Source organism: Pelmatolapia mariae, linkage group LG18 (genome assembly GCF_036321145.2).
Source record: "Pelmatolapia mariae isolate MD_Pm_ZW linkage group LG18, Pm_UMD_F_2, whole genome shotgun sequence".
NCBI classification, from domain to species: Eukaryota; Metazoa; Chordata; class Actinopteri; order Cichliformes; family Cichlidae; genus Pelmatolapia; species Pelmatolapia mariae.
This window is the reverse complement of record NC_086243.1, coordinates 21,775,793-21,797,356: the sequence shown is the minus strand read 5'-3', so window position 1 is coordinate 21,797,356 and position 21,564 is coordinate 21,775,793. Positions and strand designations below refer to the sequence as shown.

Here is a 21,564-nt window from a genome sequence, read left to right as displayed (position 1 = left end):
CTAGTGGAGGCCTATTTAATGCTGTACATTTTGTCTCTATTCACGTTAATAAATCAGCAAATTGCTCAGTTGGGCTTTAAAAATACAATTTGCCCAACGAGCTGATGCAGAAAGGAACAGAGTGCACACCAGAATATATATCCTCCCCTTATTCCCATTATCCAACGGAATGTAAATTACTACTGTTATCCCAAGTCATGAATATCATCAACTCCACCACTTCACACGCGTCTTTCAACTCTGGTGGTTGCATTCAAATGACATTACCCTATTATCAGTGAGGTGTGACTTATTGGCTGTTGACTGACTTGACTTGATGCCCGCATCCCCCCTCGTACCTCGCATTAATTAATCATCGAGTCTTAACCACCAAAACTTAAAAGAATAATTTAATTAAAACTAAACTCTGGGGCTACAGACTGTTTTTTGAATAATAGACTTGAGGAAGTCTTTCCCCCCTGGTGTTTTTGGGGGGTGGAGGAGGAGGGTGTGGGCCTTCAACGTCATTCCAAGGGAGTTGCAGTGATTGCGGACTTCCCTCAAAGTTCAGTTGCCGGAGTCAAATCAGCCACAGGGGGAATGTAACTTTGGAGTTCGGGAAATTTGCGGATGGTAATAACAGGGTAGTTTTTTTCTGTGGTAGAAATATTTATTTTAATGCGTTTGTTAAGTATGAAGCACAGGCGTGGAGAGATGGACCGGCGGTGGGCAGTTTTCACACTGATTTTAAACTTTCAGCTCACTTACGGGACCCCCTCCTCTTACGGCTTGTTCCACGGGTCTGCAAACACTGGACCGGTACACAGACACAGGACTGGGTAAGCAATGACTTTTGTACAGTTTAGACGAGCTCTTTAAAACTTTCTCTTTCAGAAACTAATAAGCGCTTCATGACGGGTGTTTCTGCTTAAAGGTAACGCTGCGCTCTTTTGCTGCCAAAAAAAATCAATCCAGGCTTCTCAGTTACCTGAATGACCTGAGGATTTAGCCTCTTATGGTCATATGTAGTTTGATAGCATTCCCCGTTGTTCTATCAGCCTGTGACTAAATTTGGCTCGAGTTCGCCAGTGTTGCCAAATGTTGGCGATAAGGTGCAGATAAACCCTGGAACGTCACTGATTACCTCCAGTCTCTTATGTACAGCAGACCACTGCATTTCCACGTTTTCTGATAAATGAAAATAGACTGGGGATGGACGTCTGACAAAGCTCACTGAAACGACGCCTTTAGGGAAAGCTCATAAACCATATGGAGCTTGTTATGAAACTTTTATAGTCCAGCTGCGTTCTTTGGTATATATTGCTCTAAATGAATTGCCACTTCTTGCTATACATACTTAAGTCCTTGTTTATCTCCCTCCTCAGGAACTGGTGCGCCTATATGGTGCAAAAGAACGTGAGCTGCGCCGTGCAGGGGAGTGTGGAGAGCTTCCAGGAGCCCGTGGTGGCCCCCTGCCCAGCCTACCAACCCGACTGCCAGCAACAAGTGGCGTGAGCATCCGGGGAGAAGGGGTTGAGGGTGCATGTTTAGATGCATGTGGCAGAATAGATACAAAATGTTTATTTGGGAGAGAGCTGGAGGCAGAAATGTTCACAGTGGCTGCAAAACGTCATGGGAAGAAGCAGAAAAAGTACAGCTTTTACAGCAAGTTAAAAAGCCCACTGAAAATAGGCAAAGGGAGGAATCTGTGGGTAAAGCTAATAAAGAGGAGAACATTACCCATAGTTTACTCGTTTCTGTCTGCTGTTGGACTAAATGACAAGCCAGGCTGAAGCAAGTGTTACCAGAAAATCCCCAAAAAGTTCAAAACATGATACAAGCATTATATGAGACAACAAAGCTGCGCTTCTTCCAACAAAAAACTTATGGTGACATATACTAGGTAGAAATTTATGTTATGTTGCCATTTTCCATAAGCATGTAGAGAAGCCATTGTTCAGGTTCACAATAGTGCACACATGGGCAAAATAGGGCTTGACGGCCACAACTGGACTGCAGAGCATCTAAATCCAGCCTGCAATGTCCAAAAAGGAAAAGAAAAGAATTCCCCACCCTAAAAAATAAATAAATAAACAGAAGACAAAGCAACAGTATGTTGAGGAATCTTAAGTTGAATCACTGCTGCTAATGAATATGAGACAACTGAAAAGATGCAGAGAAATTTAAATGTTGATGTAGGATTTTGATGGCTTTTCTTTAATGTTAGTCATTTTTTCCTCATGGGGTCAGATTAATTGGTGATTCTTAATAGTCCATAAGAGTGAATGTGAGTGCGAATGGTGATCTGTCTTTCTGTGTTAGCCCTGCGGCAAATTGGCAACCTGTCCAGGGTGTACCCAGCCTCTCGGTCTCACCCAGTCCCCTGAATTCGATAACTGAAAGAAAATGGATACATGGATGGATGGATGGATGGATATTTTCCTTGTAATGTGTAACCATGCTATTTGCAATTATAGGCCCTTCTCTTGTCTTAAAAATTCAAACTCAGTGTCAGCCTGAAAAAAAAAAAAGTTGTCCAGCTCTGCTACAGTAGCTGGACACTGCCATCAGGCCTGCACACACCCTGGTTAGTTTGTCAGTATAAGTATTGAAACTAGGCCCAGAGGTTTTCCCAAGCACAGGTGTATAAATGAGATTAACTGTAACTGCCAGCTGTCCAAAATAAAGACTAACATGATGAGAATAAGTAAAATAAAAAAGGCTTGTAACAGCCAAGTGCTAATATTAATATATATTTGAGCCAGTTCACATTTACTTTTTGATCTATTCCTTTTTTAATTTTCTGCATGTTAAGGTTTGACTTTGTGTTTAACATTTCACCTATAGAGGACATCTTTATGTATCTGCATGTTTGTCCATCTAGTCCTTTGTTCAAATGAGTTATGAGACTCTAACAGATGGTTCACAGTTGCTAATTTGTTAGCATTAGAAAGAATTTAGCCCTGATTAAAACATAACTCAGTGAGTTGCTGTAGCTTTCATAACTATTATGGACAAAATAGACTTTGCTATGAGTTTATCTGACAAGCAATTAATCTGGAATCGCATTAGGGTGGCATATATAGGTTATATATGTGTATAGGTTATACACTTATAACCTAAATACCCATGAACTTTTGACAATATGAACATATCACAATAAAAATAAAACTTTTAACCCATTTAAAGTTAAAAGAATTTGATTACCACATCCAATCCCCAAACTTCTGCACTAAACAAATCATTAACTGATCATTGTAAATGGGAATATCGGCACCAGTGGCTGGAATACTTTTAATTTTGTACTGGAAGATGCTGTGTTGCAATTTAATTTGTTTTTCTTTGTGAATCATTGTTAGTCCTTAAACACATGCTATCTGTGGTTCTGCTTTGTGATCCTCTTGCACAAACACATGGATGAGAGCCCCTGTTCTGTGGAAAAGATTCCTGGAAGCTGATCATACTTAGGTCACCAGAGTTCCAGGCAAGAAGAGCTGGTCATGAGAGGAGACACCTCAACTTATGATACACAGCACTGACTTCGTGTTGCCTCATGTTAGGATTAGATTTGATTATACTTTGTAGATCACAAGCAAACCTTAAAGTTTTGTTGTCACTTGCTTTCTTTTTTTGTTCCTGCTTATTGAGAGTGAACAGTTTTACCAGTGACAGTTGGGAAATGTGTAAAGATGATTGTTTCAGATAGTAACTTTCCAGATGTTTTGCATGACATGACCCCTGGCTTCAGGGAAGTGATATCATCCATTGTTTCTTTGGGAAATGCTTTCTTTGGCTGGAAAGCTGGAATTTTGACATAGTGAAGATTGAAGGAGAAGCTCTAAAATGTCTGTTTAAAAAAATCCCCAAAAAACAGATGTTTTGGTGGTTGCAAGAGTCAACCAATTAACAGGTTCTTTTTTTTAAAGTAGTGGAGCTGTTTAGCACGGAACATAATAACACTGATAACACTTTCCAAAAGGTCTGGATGTGATTTTGAGAAAGTCTAATGTTTCCCATTTATATTTATATATGCTCAAGACTTTGAGACTACATCCATATGTGTTTGAACAACAAAACTCATTTATTTCTCTGCTTTTTGTTTACAGGTACAAAACTCGATTTCGACCCACATACAAGATTGCTTATAAGACGGTCACAGAGTTAGAGTGGAGATGCTGTCCTAATTACCAAGGTCCAAACTGTAAAGACTCAAAACCAACCCCTGACCGGCAAACAGTTCAGGGAACGCAGCCTTACCGCCCACCAAATCCTGGACATGCAACCAGACACATACAGAGTGAGAAATCAACTTTATACTAACAGTATTTTAGTAAACATTAATATGTGCCACTAACAAAGTAACTTTTACTTATTTATGTTATAATTCATAAGTTATTTCATTACTCCAGGGCCAGAGCGAAGAGAGACCCCGCAGCATGTGACAAGGCCTGGTGGGACAGATAAAGTGCATCTTCTGGAAGGTGAAGTTCAGCGTCTGTCTCAGACAGTCCTGGATCTCCAGTCTGCTTTGACGGGGTTAACTGCAAACCTGCAGGAGGACACAAAGAAGATGCTGATGACACTTCTAAACAACATGCGCCCACCAGACAGTCCCACAGATGCAGCTACGGAGGAGAACCCGGCCGTTTTGGATGGTCATCAGGCCACCAGAGGTGGGATGCCAGGACAGAAGGACATAGAAAAAATAGTCGCTCGTTTGGATGATATCAATAACGCTCTGCAAAGCAAGGATGAAGCTTTGGAAGACCTAAGAGGAATCACAACAAGTCATGAGGGCCAAATACGTGTCCTCATGGATGCCTCTCAGTCTCAAGCTTCACCCATACCAGATTTTGATGTTATACAGACTTACATTGATGGAAAATTTGAAAGCCTAAAGAAAGAGATTGACCAGAATTTGGAGGAGCAAATGGCCAAAGCTCAGAGCTCATGTAATGACAAGCTCCAGAAGCTGCAGAAGACCTGTGAAGATAGCCATGATGAAGTCTTGGACAGGTTTACCAAGTTGGTCAATTCCAAGGAGGCTGATCTGCGAAAGGAGATCCGATCGCTGCGTCTAGACTTGGCTGCTGCAGATGGACCTGTGCGAACCCAAAGGCAGACGGATCCATCCAAAGAGGAAAAAGAACACGGTGACCATAAAGACCTGTGGCGTGAGATTGACCGCATTGCAGAGGCTCACCGCATCCTGAATGTCCGCATTGACAATGAGCTGGAAAATCTGTCTGTTCCACAGGAAAGCATCAGCGATTTTTCCGTATTGATTGAGGAGCTGGAGGCACGTATAAATATTACAGAACTAAATGCAGAGACTCACTGCTTCTACATCGAGGAAAAGCTAACCCGTACAATCACAGAGGAAGTGGCAGCTCTTCGGACGCTTCTGGATGGACGTCTGAACGGCATGGAGGACCAGTTTACAAACATGCTGGTGGAAATGAGCAAAAACAATTTCCCAGGGGAGTTTAGTGACTCTATTAATGCCATCCAGTCAGAAGTTAACAACAACAAGCTCCTCCTCCAAGGTTTGGATGACAAGGTTAACACTGTTGGAGAGTTGTGCTCTGCAGGATGTTCAAGCTCACAAAATACCGCAGGACAGGTAACTTCTGCACCTAAACTTAATGGTCTAGAAAACATTTTGAAGGACCTGTATCGGTACAGAAATGACCTGGACGTCCTTCACACAGATGTGAGTTCCAACACAGCCAAGCTCAGCCAACTTGAGAATTTTGTTCAGAGGTACTCAGGAGCAGCAGAGAGAAGTGTGCAGACAATGGATGACTTCAAGAAGGGACTGAATAATCTTCAAAACAACGTACTTGGTCTGTCTGGCGCTGTTACTGGTTTAAGTGATTCCTTAGGCAAATACAACCAAGATATGCAGAAAATAAACTCAACATGCTGCTATGCTGAGCAGAGAGGCGAAGGCAGTACAGCACAGGACAGCTGGAGTACATCTGAATCCACTCAACGTAAGGTGGGGGAGCTGGAGGACAGACTCGATACGCTTAGCAGACAGGTGTCATCTGAACTGAGTGAATGTAAACAGAACACACAGGGTGTTTCTGATGGCATCTCCGCTGTGGATGGACGTGTAACCCGACTCGAAAAGGTGTGTGGAAGGTTAGACGGAGTTTCTGCTAACATCAAAGACCTGAAAGATGGGCTGGAGAGACATGTTGCCGGCCTGCGGGACTGCGTCGACAGAATGAACGTCACATGCGGAAATCAAGGAGCAGAAATCAATGCTCTGCAAAAATCCTTGCAGAAGTTTCAGGGACAGCTATCCGCCATGGCCAAAAGTGTTTTGAAGGACGGCGCTGCCAAAGAGCCAGGTGAGTTGATAGCAATAAAACAGTTCAGTCTTTATTTAAAAAAAATAGCAAAAAAACTTTTAATGGACAGTTGTGACATTCCTGTCCACACATTAATATGGTCACACCCAAAATGAAGCTTAAAAGAGCATAATAACAAACACTCTGCACATTGCATCAACCAAACACAACAAAAGATGAAAGTGTTCACAGCTTTTTAAAGCGTAAACACGCAAAGGCTTTAAAAAAAAATGGCCTGACAGAGTCAGTCACTTAAACATGAATCCAGATGCATACTTCTGGAAGTCTTTCCTGGAAGACATTCAGTGTTGCACTCATTTTCCCAAAAATAATGGAAATAGCTGTGTAAAGAATGCAAAGTCAAAAAAAAGATGAAGTTCAGACACTGATTACTTTATTCTCTGCACACCAGCAGAGTGCTGCTAACATGGACTAAATGTCGAAATATGAGTTCCAAAAGTTGCCTGAATCATCCCCCCCAATTCTGACTTGGAAAGAGACGGGGAAGGAGACCTTACAGATGCCCTGTGAACATCTGACATGCACTTTGATTGGAGCACAGTGACACTTTCAGAACCTAAAGGTGAATACGGGCATGTAGGTGGTGCTTGTGAAATGAAACAACAGCAGCTGTGGCAGCAAATGGCTTTCGTGTGATCTGTATGGCAGCAAAGGAGTGATACTATCAGATTAATGAGGCACAGTAATGAAAAGGGTGTGCTGGAAGTACAGTATGAAGCAACGAGAAGAGTACGCCATGTGCCTTTTGTAGCATTTACAAGTCGACTGTCTCAACTAGCTAGCAGGCTTTGCTTCATTAGCGGGCAGAGTTATCACGATAGGGAATCATGACAGTAATTGGAGTCAGATTATGGCACAGTTTAGCCACTTAAGGGTCCATTAGTTCAGGGGATTCCCACTTTAGTGCAGTCAAGCACTGAAATTAGCCAGAAGAACCCAAGTAAAAAAGTAGTGGCTACATGCACATAATCTTTTTTGTCAGTGTCCTCCCTAGTTTTCACTATCTGAGTTTATCAAGTATGATTAACATCTGTGTAAACACAAACTTTTCCTGTGGATAATCTCCACATAATGCTGGCTTGGTTTACGTGAAGGCTTGAACAGCCACAGGGTATTTCTCAAAATGGGAGGGCACAAGTTCACTGAGCCTCCCGTGCTTGCCTCCAGCATGTCATTCAATATGTCCCTGCACCGAGAAGCAGAGGCCCACATTAGAGACTTCCTGTGGCTTAGATTTGTGTTGTCCCAGGAATCCCCCTTTTTTGTACAGGCAATGAAACATGCAAATGAAATCTGAAAATTTTTACAGCCATTCCAGTGCCTATGATGATTTACTCACAGTGTTACGTGCCTTTTTGCTCCCTGACGTAAATATCACTTAAACACTCAACAGACTGCTCCTTCTCCCCCAGTCCTTTCATGAGTTGTGAGGTCTTCTTTCTTTCACCATAATTCCCCTTTTTTTTGCAATACCACAGAAGTGCGGACCTCAACCTCAGTTCCCAGTCCCTCAATACACATACCTCTACCCCTCCCTCCTTTCTTTCTCTTTACACATGTACACATACCAGCCTCGAGAGATTCCCGCAGGGTGACCTAAGCCCGATGTGTGGAGTCTGGTCCTCATTAAGGGCCCTGACTCACCGCTGGAGTCAGTCTTGATGGAGAGGGGAGAAGAAGGGCTCCACACCCAGGACCAGATGCTTCATCTACCCTCAGCTGTGATGTCATGACTGGGGCCCCATTACCGGTCCCTCCCACATTATCGTCCAAAACAATAGAGCGATAGGGAGCTGCGGAGAAAGGAGGGCCGATGGAAGGCATGAAGGCATTTTGTACCCATTTCAGCATTTGCCAAATATGGCCTGTTATTTCCAAACAAGGATGTTTGATTTCATTATCTTACAAGGAACATTAAGCTTGATTTATGATCAGAACCCCCACTTCCCACCTTTCCAACTTCAGATAGAGGGTGGCTGTGTCAGCTATTCTTTGCAACTTTCTGAGACAAACAAGCTGGCATTCACAATCACTTCTTACTGTGATTGGCCTCCTGAGGTGAGAGAGGAGCAGGGAATTTTAAGCTACCCAGCATTTTCTTTAATCACTCAAGTTTGTCTGCTATTTGTGGCATTTTTCATATGTGCGTTTTAGCAAAGAGACATTTATCTCTTGTGTGCACCATTATTTTAGTCTATACTGTAGCAACCTGCTAACCTAGCTCAAAGAGGGAGAAAACAGCTAGCTTGGTTCCAAGACAAATTAACTGCAACTTCCTGGAGTGTCAACTTGTTGCCTGGTAACTGGTAACTGGTTTCCCCCCATAACATGCTAAAGTGTCACTGAGTTGCCATTTTTCTACTGATTTAACAAAGATACAGCTTGTTAAATAGAACATTTCTGAGAAGCTGGTCGGCAGGACACCAGGCAACCTGTTTCAAATTTTTCTTCCAGCCTACATTAGCAAACTGCTCGCGGCAACTCACCTAAATCTCAGCATGAGCAGAGTAAATAAGCTTACTGTATTTCTAAAAGTGTCAGAATTTTTCCCTTCAAAGAGTAATCTCATTTTCTTTTAGTCCTAAATCCCACAAGAGAGGGAGTTGGACTTTGTGGCTCAAGATTTAATGGTTACTTCAAGTTTGGAAAGGAGAGAAATTGTCTAAATAGAGATAAAATATCCACAAAAAATCCCTGCTCTGTGGGTGTGGTGGTGGCTGAGAGCCTACTGAAATGTTTCCTCTCTGTGTTTGAGCTCATATTCTCCACATAGTCATATGAGGACCCAGAGGAGGCTGCAAACAGATGATGTGTTGTAATAACATAACTGAAAGATTGACTGGAATAGCTTTGCCCTTACACAGCGTGACTGTTGAATTGGAATTGTGTGACTTTAGTTTTAGAGTGTTGGCACTGCTTAGCCCTCAGCAGCTGCTTCTGCTGCAGAGGTCTGCCACTACTGCTTGTGTTTTTGTATCTAGTTGCTTTCCCTCTGAGAGGGAGTTGTGGTTAAGAAGAAATTACTCTGTGGAAACATTCAAAAGTCTGTGATCTACCAACGAAATCTGAAATTACGCAAGACATTTCAATCTCTCAAGAATTGGCAAACTAGTTTCATACAGTCATGGTTAAAAAAAAAAGGAAAAGGGAAAGTACAGCCTTTGTTAAGTATAAAGTTTTACATATCAAGATATTTAAAAAAAAAACTCAAGTACTTATCAGGTCTTAAAATAAGGTAAATACATTCTGCATTCTGACTAATGACACGGTGTGGTTAGCCAGAATGCAGAAGCAGTATATGAAAAACTAAGTGTGTCCCCTGATTCAGTAACTTGTTAAGTCACCTTTAGCAGCAATACCTCAAATGAACGATTTCTATATGACTTTATCAGACTCTCACATTGTTGTGGAGGAATTCTGGTGCATTCTTCTTTTCACTGAGGTTTTCATTCATGCACAGAACTCTTAAGGCAAGCCACATCATTACAATCTGAACTTTGACTGGGCAATTGCAAAACCTTGATCCTTGTCTTTTTCAGCAATTCACCGTCCTGTTGCATGACCCAGTTTCAGCTAAGCTTTTATCTGTCTGACAGATGGTCTCACATGTAACCCTAGAAAACATTGGTATACAAAGGAGATCATGGCAGACTCAAACCTGTGTCTCAACCTGTGTGACCCTGTGTCTCAAACAAAATAACTAAAAAAAGTTTTGCTGTCTAAATTCGTGCAGTTTGTTCAGATGCAACTTTGCAAACCAAGGCTCCGCTGCCATGTTCTTTTTAGAGAGAAGAGGCTTTCTCTGGGAAATCTTTGCAAACAAACCATAGTAGTTCAGTCTTTTCTAATTGTACTGTCATGAACTTTTAACATTTAACATGCTAACTGATGTCGATAGAGTTTGAGATGTGGCTCTTGGGTTTTTTGCAGTCACTGCATGGTCTGACTTTGGGAGAAATTTACTGGACATACACTCCTAGGAAGATTGGCAACTGTCTTGAATGTTTTCCACTTCAGACTGAAGAATAATGGACTTCAAATTATTTGGAAATAGCCTCATAGATCTTCCCAAATCATCGGGCAGCAACAGTCACTTTTCTGAGATCACTGCTGATGTCTTTCCCCTCTTGGCATTGTGTTAATACACCCACGAATACTCCAGACCAACAAACTGCCAAAACCTCTGCTTTTATAGAAGCGCTTACACTTTCGGATGATCAGTTAATCAAGTGCATTTGATTACCAACACATTTGTGCTACTTATCCTCTTAATTCCTATGGAAGCAGAAAGAGTGTACATAGCTCTCTACGCATTCATAATGATCCTTTCATCTGAGGTTTTATTTACCTCATTTAAAAGACCGGGTTATTGAAATGATGTCCTAATATGGAAAACCTTTGAAATGAATGAGTGTACTTTTTTTTAACCATGACTGCATATGTTATTAGGAAATTTTAAAATATGAAAAAAATACTTCTGTTTCAAATTTATTTAGTGACTAGCCAGAATTGTCATGCTGAATTTTACCATTTAATGTGCAATATGTTTTTTTCCTATTCCTTTTTTTGGAGATAATCCCAGCCCAGCTCAAATCACATCCCTGTTATTTCTCTCTCTCTCTGTTTTCTCTGAGTTGCTCACTTTACTCCCTTGTTGCTCTGCTTCTTTCCAGCTTTTACTTTCAATTTGTCCTTCCAAGAAAGCCAGAGGACTTTCCACCTCTCTCTCCACCCTGTCCTGTGAGTGTCTAGCAATGGACAAAGGCAACAGAAAAGGAAAAAGGAAAAAAAAACCCACTGTTGTTTTAAAGCAGGGATAAATTAAGGGCTTTGATTTCATGGATCAATGCTTTGCAATTGATCATTTAGGCTTTATATTGAAGAGACAGGCAGGAGGATTAACTGTCTGCTATGATGAGGAAATACACACACACAAAAAAGACATAAAAGGCCTTTTGAAGTCTCAGGTTGTCTGATGGGAAAGAATGGAAAATTGTATTTGACACCAAGGCGCACACTCACACATACGCACTGTATAAATTTAGTCATCACCAGAATTTTGAGGTGGTGCCACAATTTCCCCCGGTGAGATATCTGAGTATGTGAGGTGAGGTGTTTCCAACTCTGACCCAGGAGCCCATCTGGAAGTCTTCAGAGGAGACTCTCATACACAAGAGGAATCCCAGAGGTCTGCCATGCAGCGCACAATTTGAGCCTCCCATCATAAATATTACAGTAGGAAAATGGGGTGGAGGATGAAATTGTGTCCATGTGCATAGCAAGAAAGATTAGACTCTGAGTGATGCATTATTGTAAGTGTGTAACAGCCACTCCTTGCATCGTGACCCTTGGCACCATTGCATGATCAGACTGTCTGCCGCAATATCCCATGACGATTTCAATCACTTGTGAACACTCACGAGATTTCACCCAGTTCTGCAGAGGCGCAAGTGACTAAAGCATTACCCTTCGGTGTCTCAGTCTGCCTGTAAGCAATAACATCTGGTTTTGGTGACGCTTTTGGTTGTACCAGCATGCATATGAATGTGTGCGCTTTTCTCTGTGCTTTTCGAATTTGCGGTTTCCCCCTCAGTGAGACACAGGCTGAGAGCTCATGGGAAATATGCACTCAGGCAACCGGCACCCTGGAGGAGGCATGGGGAGGAAATGAATGAGAGATTTCTGATTATCTCAGTACAACATGATTGCTGGGTTTAATTTGTTTTTGATTATACAGTACATGTGGTTTCTGAGTAGCTTGGAGTTAGAAGGACGAATTTTGTTGACGGGTAGATGATGTTTTATTTGATAAAACCAGAATGCCAGATTACTTTTATAATCCAGAGTAACAGCCAGGCTCTAATGTAATATAGTTGCTTTCAGGTAGGATTGATCACTGGCTGAATGTGCAGTTGAATTAACAGTTGACTTTTGATTTATTATATTTGGCTGCAAGAGAACTTACAACTGTTATAAATGATTTTTTTACAGCTATGGTACAGTACTGTACAAAAGTATTATCTTTACACATTGCTAGGAAAAGATAGCTGCAGAGATTTATTGAAATAGGTGCAAACATGGAGATATAGTACATAAGGCAAAAAGACAGTCTGTACATTTCTAATAAGCCTGAAAGTCAGCAGAGCAGGAACTTTCTTAGGCAAACCTTCTGGTAATTTCTTTAAGTAGCCTTCAGGAATAGTTCTCCAGGCTTCTTGAAGGACATCCAAAGCCTTTCTTTGAATGTTGGCTGCCTTTTATTGTGTTTTCTGTCAAGATTATTCTACACTGCTTCAATAATTTTAAGATTTGAGCTCTAGGGAAGCCAGTTTGTGAGGTTCCTTGTTTGTTTTTCTACCCAGGTATGCTTTTATTGCATTGGCAATGTGCTTGGGATCACTGAAGCCATTGCCAATCAGATGTTCTCAAGGAGGCACTGCATGTTGAATCAAAATCTGTTGGTATTTTTCTGCATTCATAATTTGAACAATTTGACAGGATCCCAACACCACTGACTAAAATTCAGTTCCAAATCATGACAGCGTCTCCATCATGTTTTACTGATGGCTCTCAAACTTAGAACCCAAATTTGAAATTTGGATTCATCACTCCAAATGTCACTACTGATTTTCAGTCCAGTTCTTGTGTAGTTTGACAAACCTCAGCCCCTTGCTTAAGATGGATGGATCAACTGAAGGGTCATCTCTGAGATTCTTTGTCAGGTATTTGCTCTATTTATTTTCCTGTTTCAATTTTTCATAGATTCGACTAAAGAAATGCAGCTGACTGCAGTAACAAGGTGCCTAAAGATAAACTGAATATCAGTTATTTGCTGGTTATAAACACTGGTTCTTCCCTTGAATGAGATTCATTTTTCATCCTTGTATGATTCATAGGTCAGTATTAAGTGGTTCAGCAAACAAAAACAAACAAAAGTTCCTCTGAAAATGTCAGGTACCAGGACTGGACTGTTAATGAGTGAGAAAAGGAGAGTTCACTAGGTGACTGCACGCTAATTACTTATGACAGACACACGCTTCTGAACCTTCGATTTTCCTATTCCCAACGACCGGACCTCTGTGGGACCCTGGGCGATGCAATCCCCTTAATGCCCGATTCCCCCTCCAGTGCGACCTACTTACCTTTCCCCACTCTGCGCAGGAAACGCTTCAGGAAACGGGGTAAAAGGAGTGGCGTTCGCGTTCGCTTCAAGGCTTACCTTAAAGCCATGGCTATGGGCTATCCTTCCGCGAGCCGTGAATTCTCACGCTTCATCCACTATACCAGAAGTCGCCCTGTGGCTAGACTGTTGAGTCATCGCTGGATCTGCCCTGCTGGTCCTCAAACCTACCCTGCCCTCCCAGTGGCTTGCCTCCCTGTTCGGTCCTGGATAACGTCGCTCGGTCGTGGCGTCCAACATAACAACCTCAGCGTTCTGCGATGTGCCACCGCTGATGACCTAGCTCCTCGGACACGGATAGCTTTATTTAACGTCAGGTCTCTGTCGAATAAGGCTTTTCTTTTAAATGACTTTTTCCTCACCATGGGACTGGACATTCTATTTCTGACGGAGACGTGGACTTCTCCGGGTGAGTTCATCCCCTTCTCTGAGCTTCTCCCTCCTGACTGTGCTTTTTTTAGCTCACCGAGGCTCACTGGCAGAGGTGGCGGCTTAGCCTCGGTTTTTAAAAACAAACATGAAGTTCGGCTGCTATCCTCCTCCGTCTACCCTAGCTTTGAAGCTCAGTTATTGGAGCTAACTGGCTCTCGGACTACTCTGTGTGTTGTGGTCTATCGTCCGCCTAAATACCACAAGATGTTTATTTCTGAATTTGCTGATTTTTTAGGATCCATTCTTTTCAAATATGGTTGTGTTATTATCACTGGTGATTTTAATATACATGTTTGCTGTATGAATGACCCATTGGTCAAAGATTTTCTTGCATTGACTGACTCTTTTAATCTTACTCAGTGGGTGAATGAACCAACCCATGTTAAAGGCCATACCCTTGATTTGGTCTTTACATATGGCGTGGATATATGCATTAAGGACATTAGAAATACTGGTCTGTTCGACCACTTCCCGGTTATCTTTGATGTTGACCTAGGTAATACCGAATTGCACCTTGAAGCCTTTCTTTGCCCTATGCGTACAGTTAATGCTGATACTGTGGTGAATTTTTCTGCTTCTTTTCTGAATTCTGCATTTACTACGTTAGATTGTTTTACCCCTCATATGGTTGAGAATTTTGCCAACACCCTGTTAACTACATGTTCCTCTATCCTCGACATTGTTGCACCTATTAAAATGAAGCGCCCCAGAACTTACTCACAATGTTGGTTAAGTGACTCTGTTCGTGCCCTACGACGTGTGTGTCGGCGTGATGAGAGGAGGTGGAGGAAAGATAAACTCCAGGCATCTTATGATATCCTACGTGTCAGCCGCTTGAAGTTTCAAACTGCTGCCAAAGTGGCTAAAGCAGCTTTCCTTTCAAAAATTATCTCAGTCAATGGTCACAACCCTCGAATTTTATTTAAAATTTTTAATTCTGTGGTCAACCCCTGCCCTACTATGCCGCTGCCGTGCTCCCCGGTTCTTTGTGAACAATTTTTAAATCATTTTTTAGATAAAGTTTCATCTCTTAAATCTGCTCTTCCTTTAATGACAGGCCCTGCGTTTACACCTGACTGTTTGTCTACTTTCCATCAGTTTGAACCCATTTCTCTCCCTACTCTTGAGCGTCTAGTTGAACAACTGAATAATACTAATCCCGTATATGACGTTCTCCCATCGCGTATAGTTAAGGACTGCTTCAGTGCAATTGGACCTAGTATTTTGTCGCTACTGAACTCTTCCTTGCTCTCCGGCTGCGTACCATCAGCCTTTAAACATGCTATAATTCAACCTGTCCTTAAAAAAAGGAACCTTGATTATAATGATTATGCGAACTATAGGCCGATCTCCAAGCTTCCGTTCCTGGCCAAAATTCTTGAGAAGATAGTTTTGCTTCAACTCCAGGCGTACCTGGATGAGAATAACATTAATGATAAATTCCAATCGGCCTTCAAACCACATCATAGCACTGAGACAGCGCTGCTCCGAGTCCTTAATGACCTTCTACTAATCGCTGATAATGGACGCTCCGCGGTCCTAGTGCTATTGGATTTATCCTCGGCATTCGACATGGTTGATCATAACATCCTATTGGCGAGACTTGAGCATACTGTAGGCATCAAGGGTGTTGCCCTGGATTGGTTTAAATCATACCTCTCCAATCGGCTCTCCTCGGTTAACCTGGGCACTTGCTCTTCCTCCACTGTACCTGCCTGCTGTGGTGTCCCACAGGGATCTGTGCTAGGCCCTACTCTGTTCTCATTGTACATGCTTCCTTTAAGCGCTATCTTTGAGAAATATCACATCGCTTTTCATTATTATGCCGATGACATTCAGATCTACTTTGAGTTAAATGATGACCTAGCTCTGTCCTTGAATTGTTTTCGAGAGTGCATGTGCGAGGTCAAGCAATGGCTCCTGGCAAATACTCTTATCCTTAATGATAAGAAAACGGAAATTGTGGTCTTTGGCAGTAATGTTCTTCGTGCCCAACTTCGTGATGCTCTTGGTTTTCTCACTAGTTCCTTTCCTGATACTGCGAGGAATCTGGGTGTGTTACTTGACAGCTCGTTTAAACTTGATAAACAAGTGTCTGCTGTTGTTAGATCCAGTTTTTACCAACTCCGCCTTATTTCTAAGGCCAGGCAGTATATCCCGCATAAAGACCTGGAAAAGCTCATCCATGCCTTTGTGAGTTCAAGGCTGGATTACTGCAATTCACTCTATTTTGGTCTCCACTCTGCTCTCCTTCATAGATTGCAGACTGTCCAAAATGCTGCAGCACGCATTCTAACCAAAACTAGGAAGTTTGCCCACATCACTCCCGTCCTAGCTGATTTGCACTGGCTGCCTGTGAAATACCGTATCCAATTTAAAATTCTGCTGATTACCTTTAAAATCACTAATAACACAGCACCGAGCTATCTTAAGGAACTCCTTAACTCATATGTTCCAGCTAGGGCTCTGAGAACATCTTCACAGTTGCTGTTGGTGCAGCCTAGATCTCGGCTGAAGTCTAGAGGTGACCGAGCGTTTGCCCTGGCTGCACCAGAGCTGTGGAACAACCTTCCGTTTGGCATCCGGGCGTCTGATTCTATTCAATCTTTTAAATCGCGACTTAAAACCTATTTGTTTAATCTTGCTTTTTCCACCGGTTAATGCCGGCCTTGTTGCATAGATTTATTCGATTAATTCTCCTACTATGCTTTTATTCGTGCTGTGTATGTCATATCCCCATTGTGTACTTGTGGCTTTCCCTGTGAACATAATTTTACCATTTTACATTTTTACATTTTTATGACCCTGATTTTTCCTTGTTTTATGTTAAGCACTTTGGCATACCGTTGGTTTTTAAATGTGCTCTATAAATAAAGATTGTTGTTGTTGTTGTTGTTGATTTATATGTCTATATGTCTGAAATGTTTGGACTGTGATGGTCAACATGGGGGCATGTTGCTAAATTGATATTTAGCTCAAATCCTTACAGTGGATAAATTCACCCATGAAGCTGCCAGCATGGATGACAATGCCAGTCTAAATAGAAGATTGAAGGAGCACTACAGCTGATCTGACCATTAATCATGATCTCTGTCTCTCTTTTTGTTTCACTTTCCAAGGAATGACCTTAAGACCAGGACCAGAGATGCCTGCGTCTTTGCCAGACAGAAACAGAATCCAACAAATCCACATCCCTATCATCATCGACCCTGTGCAGACCAACCCCAGAACACCATACAGCCCAGGCCAACCAGTGCAGCCAAACACACACAGAATAAACATCAGCCCGCCAAGACAGCCTTTCAGTCCTCGGCAACCAGGTGTGCCGACTGTCCCCGAGATTTCTGTGGTGGAGATGGGAGAGGCAGGACCTCCAGGATACAGCCGCAGGGTGACTGTGCGAAGAGGATCTGAGGACTCTTCCAGAGACCGTGTTAAAGGGTTTGCAGGAGCACCAGGCGAGTAGTCTTAAGGTCTATGATGACCTCTGGTATCGTCTTAAGCATACAGCTGAAAATCCACTATGAAGGTGCAGGCCTTATTTTATGATGTGCGTGAAAATCTGCAATCTAATTAAGTCTAACTCAAGGCCTCTTGAATTTACAGCACAAAACTAATTCAGTAATATATGAAATACAAATCCAACTCTAAAATTCTAAGGGCAAAAAATCATCCTGTTTTTGTTGCTTCTGCTACATGCAAGGCAATAGACCCAACAAAGGTGCATCACTCCCACATCACCATTCGAAACATGAAGGATTACTGCAGTCAAGGGACCTTTTTTAATCAAAAACACCATATTTTCCTAACCCTGGCCAAGCTCGTTTTAATGCTGGACCAGGGTTAGGAAGTTAAAAAAATGCAGCAACAGCAAGTAGAAAAAAGCAAAACCAAGTGTAAAACACAAAGTAAACTCAAGTCTAAGTTGGAAACTTAGATGGATCTATCCTGCTTTGTATCAATAGTTGAGGTTGCTGGTGGTGTATTGACACACTTTGGACCACTTACTACTGAATGAGCATTATTTAAACACCACAACCTATCTGAATATTGTTGGCTCAAATCATCTCAAACAGGTTTCCTGAACCTGACAGTGACGTCACTGTACTCAGATCTCAATCCAATAAACCACCTTTGGGATGTAGTGGAATGGGAGCCAGCATATCTGCAGCAACTGTGTGATGCTGTCATGTATATATGAATCAAAATCTCTCAGGAATGTTTCCAGCACCTTGCTGAATCTGTGCCATGAAGAATTAATAATGCGTGGACATCAGTTGTTTGTCATCTATGTGAAGGTTTTCATTGGGTGCCAAACCAAATCGGAAGGAAGAGGAAGCCGAACATAGATTTGGGCAGTTTGGGGTTTAATTATTTAAGCTGTACGTAGAAAGATTAAATAAAATATCAAACAAAACAAAGGCTTTGTTCTAGCCTCAATGCTTTTTGGCAGTAAAGGAATAGAGAACAGCCTACGTTAGTCATATTGTTACTGTTTACTGGTAGTGTGGGAGAATTAGCCAGGGAAATGCCAATTAGTCTTACCCCCCTTACTTCTAAAACAAAAAACTTAAAATTCACCCACATCTTTGGGCTTTTGGATGGGATGTGAGATTTGTTTCAGTGTTTCAGTTCTTTATTGTTGCATATTTTTTTCTTTACTGCCATCTGAATGCTTGTCATAGGTTGGTTTTTAATTCAGTCTGTTTTCAGTTAATAATAAATACATTTAAATTTCAGTCTTAGTGGAAACTACGGATCCTTAAATCTGATTGTAGATGGCATTGTCTTGAAACAGCTGGGAAAAACAAACTGCTTCCAAAAATCCACAATTACGAAGTCTAGAGTTCTTGAAGTTTTGTTTTGATTTATACCTTCTCTTGGAATCTCTCACACAGTGTGCCATAACATCCAGATGGAAAACCAAAGAACTGTATTTGGCAAGACTACTGATTGACCCCGTCTCTTCAGGTGACAATAAAACATAATATTTTTGTCATCTGTTTCTCTTGCAGGCTATCCTCCTCTGAAGCCTGTTTCTTTCATGCCTCAATCAGCCAGACGCCAAGGTATTTTACCAGTTCATTATCAAGTTACATCACATGCATCTGCAGGCTTCTTCTACTGTATCAATGTAAAAAGAACATTGGAAAAACTATGAATAATTTCTAGTCGGGGAGTGCGAGGGAGTGGGAACTGGATGTGTTTCTTTAAGGGTGTGTGGGCAGATTGTGCAAGGATTTTAGTGCGTCTGCAAGCATTCACCAAAAAGTTTTGTATTTTCTTTATATATATGTACACGCACACCAATGACAGATTTATAAGTATAAAGATATAATAATAATAATAATAATAATAATACATGATGTATTATGTATTATGTAATAATACATAATGAGTTAACATGTACTGTGTATGCCTTGTAGCTCTTACAGCAGTAAAGGTGCCCTGGAACCCGGTTTATCGAACTCCAGCTGATTCACCAGGTAAATCTCCTGTCCATGTTTCAGCAAGGATTAAAGGCATTACAAAAAGAATTGAATTTGTGATAGATACATATTACATACATATTGATTCTGATCAATTTAAATGCAGCAATCATGTATTCATTTATTCCATCAGTTGAAACACTGATTGACGACATTCATGTCTGTTTGCATCCAGTTTCAGTTGACAATAGCGCTTTGGCAGACACCTTCTCCTTCTCTGCCGGCCTCACTCAGCAACCTTTCTCTGGAGATTTTGGAATCATTCGCTTTAACAGAGTCCTAGTAAACGACGGAGGACATTACAATCCCAGCACAGGTAGATCCACACATAAAAAAAACAGATTCAATATTAAAAGGATTGTAACATTTGCTGGTATCATTGTGATACGTTGATAATACGCAGATATGTTGTCTTTTTGCATAAAAATGTGCTGTTATTATGAGGCTGGGCACTGCGTTGTGCTTTGTACAAACAAATAAATAAAACATTAGTTAGGGATTATTTTCAGTTGTGGATTAATACGAAATGTGTTCTCTCATGAGTATTTGAAGCAGGACTGTGAATATAAGATGATTCAAAATAAACTGCAGGACCTGTGTTTGTTATAATTGAGGAATGACTCACCCAGCACAGCAGTGTGGCTAATTGATGTGTTTTTAATTCTTAATTGGGTAACAATGAAGTCCTGTGACACAGAGGAATTGGATAATTCAGGCTTTGGCTACAGAGCCAAAACTCATTAGGATCAATTCATTGCAGGTCCATGAATAGGGAAGAGACTTAGAAACCAAGAGAGTACTAATCAGTAACATTATTGATTGAACCCAGACTGAATCATTCCTGTCCTCACCCTCAGGGATCTTTACTGTACCGCTGGATGGCCGATACCTGATTTCAGGTGTGCTGACCGCAAAGCAGGGCGATCGTGTAGAGGCCGTGCTGTCTGTGTCTAACCGCAGCGTACAGAGGCTACAGAGCTCAGGAAGGCCCGAGGCTGGCCTGGCTGGTGGTAATTGTGGCTGTGGGGGTACAGCATCCTTTAATGTAATCCTGCCGCTGAGGAAAGGAGACCAAGTGGCTGTGGTAAGAACCAGAGGTCAGCTGGCCACAACCGAAGCCAGGGAGATCCTGTCCACCTACAGCGGCACCTTTCTGTACCAGCCACAAGCCAAAAGATAGCTGGAGCTCAGGTGGAAAGTAACAGCGAGGACTACTTTGTTCCCAGACATGTGGACTGGAGGAAATGTTGAAGAAACCACATTTTTAAAACAAAAAAATGATTTGCTGTGATGCGGCTGTTTTACCTGTGTGAAGATCTTTAGTTATAAATTCAGTTAAAAAAGCTGTTATATGGAATTTGTAAGCAATTTTCCAAAGACACCTGATAACAAGAAGCAGGATTTGTATCTAATATATTTATCAAGATGAATGTTTGTACCACCTATTGTAAATGTCTTGTGTAAAAGTATAAATTAACACTTTTGTAAATTTTGTTTTAGCAGCAGCATTCAGAGACTTGGCATACAGTATGGTCAACAATTATTGGAGCATATTTGTAGGTTAGCTTTAAATATGAATTCACGTCATCTTAAAAGTGCTCTGGGTGATTAGGAAATCTGCACAGAGAGATTAATGAGGAAAGGAAAGACTTAGCAACACAAGATTTTATTAATAGTACAAACTTGGCTGGCTTCTACTGAAAAATACAGGGTTAGTGAGCCCCCTCCTTTTTTTTGGTGATTATGTAAAGTGGGTGGGGATGATAAATAAATTCCCCCTTTCTCACTCCTGAGACTGACTAAAATTTTCCAGCATCAAACTGTAAGAAGTATTTAGCTTTCAGTTCAGCCTTTGTTAACCCTTAAAAAGGAAAAACTGATATTTTAATTAAAATTTGAATAAATAAACACCCTGGATTACCATTTTGTATGATTCTTCTTGTCTTTATATTATTTAATAAAACCAATCAAAACCTCTAAAATGACCTGAGGGACTTAACCTGCAGTACCCTCATTAACATACTGTTACTTCAAAGTACGCAATAGGGCAGGAGTTACTCCACTTGCCTCTGGTTACTGTTGAACTTTTGGACTCAGACTGCAG

At 41.4% G+C, this 21,564-nt stretch overlaps 1 protein-coding gene across 1 annotated transcript; it reads left to right on the top strand.

The window, feature by feature from the left end:
* Window positions 1-580: 580 nt before the first annotated feature.
* On the top strand, window positions 581-21,370 carry emilin2a (elastin microfibril interfacer 2a). The gene is made up of 9 exons (XM_063461998.1): window positions 581-818; window positions 1,365-1,490; window positions 4,086-4,276; window positions 4,389-6,338; window positions 17,091-17,429; window positions 18,987-19,040; window positions 19,398-19,457; window positions 19,636-19,776; window positions 20,318-21,370. Exons 1-9 carry the CDS (start codon window positions 658-660, stop codon window positions 20,638-20,640), a joined length of 3,345 nt encoding a protein of 1,114 aa, XP_063318068.1. The 5' UTR covers window positions 581-657; the 3' UTR covers window positions 20,641-21,370.
* The last annotated feature ends 194 nt before the right edge of the window (window positions 21,371-21,564 follow it).

Bases quoted from the DNA above. Each gene is read 5' to 3' on its own strand.
- emilin2a (XM_063461998.1), top strand. From the start codon at position 658: ATGCGTTTGTTAAGTATGAAGCACAGGCGTGGAGAGATGGACCGGCGG. The intron at 1,491-4,085 runs GTGAGCATCCGG...TTTTGTTTACAG, and splicing joins GACTGCCAGCAACAAGTGGC to GTACAAAACTCGATTTCGAC. The intron at 19,458-19,635 runs GTAAATCTCCTG...GTTTGCATCCAG, and splicing joins AACTCCAGCTGATTCACCAG to TTTCAGTTGACAATAGCGCT.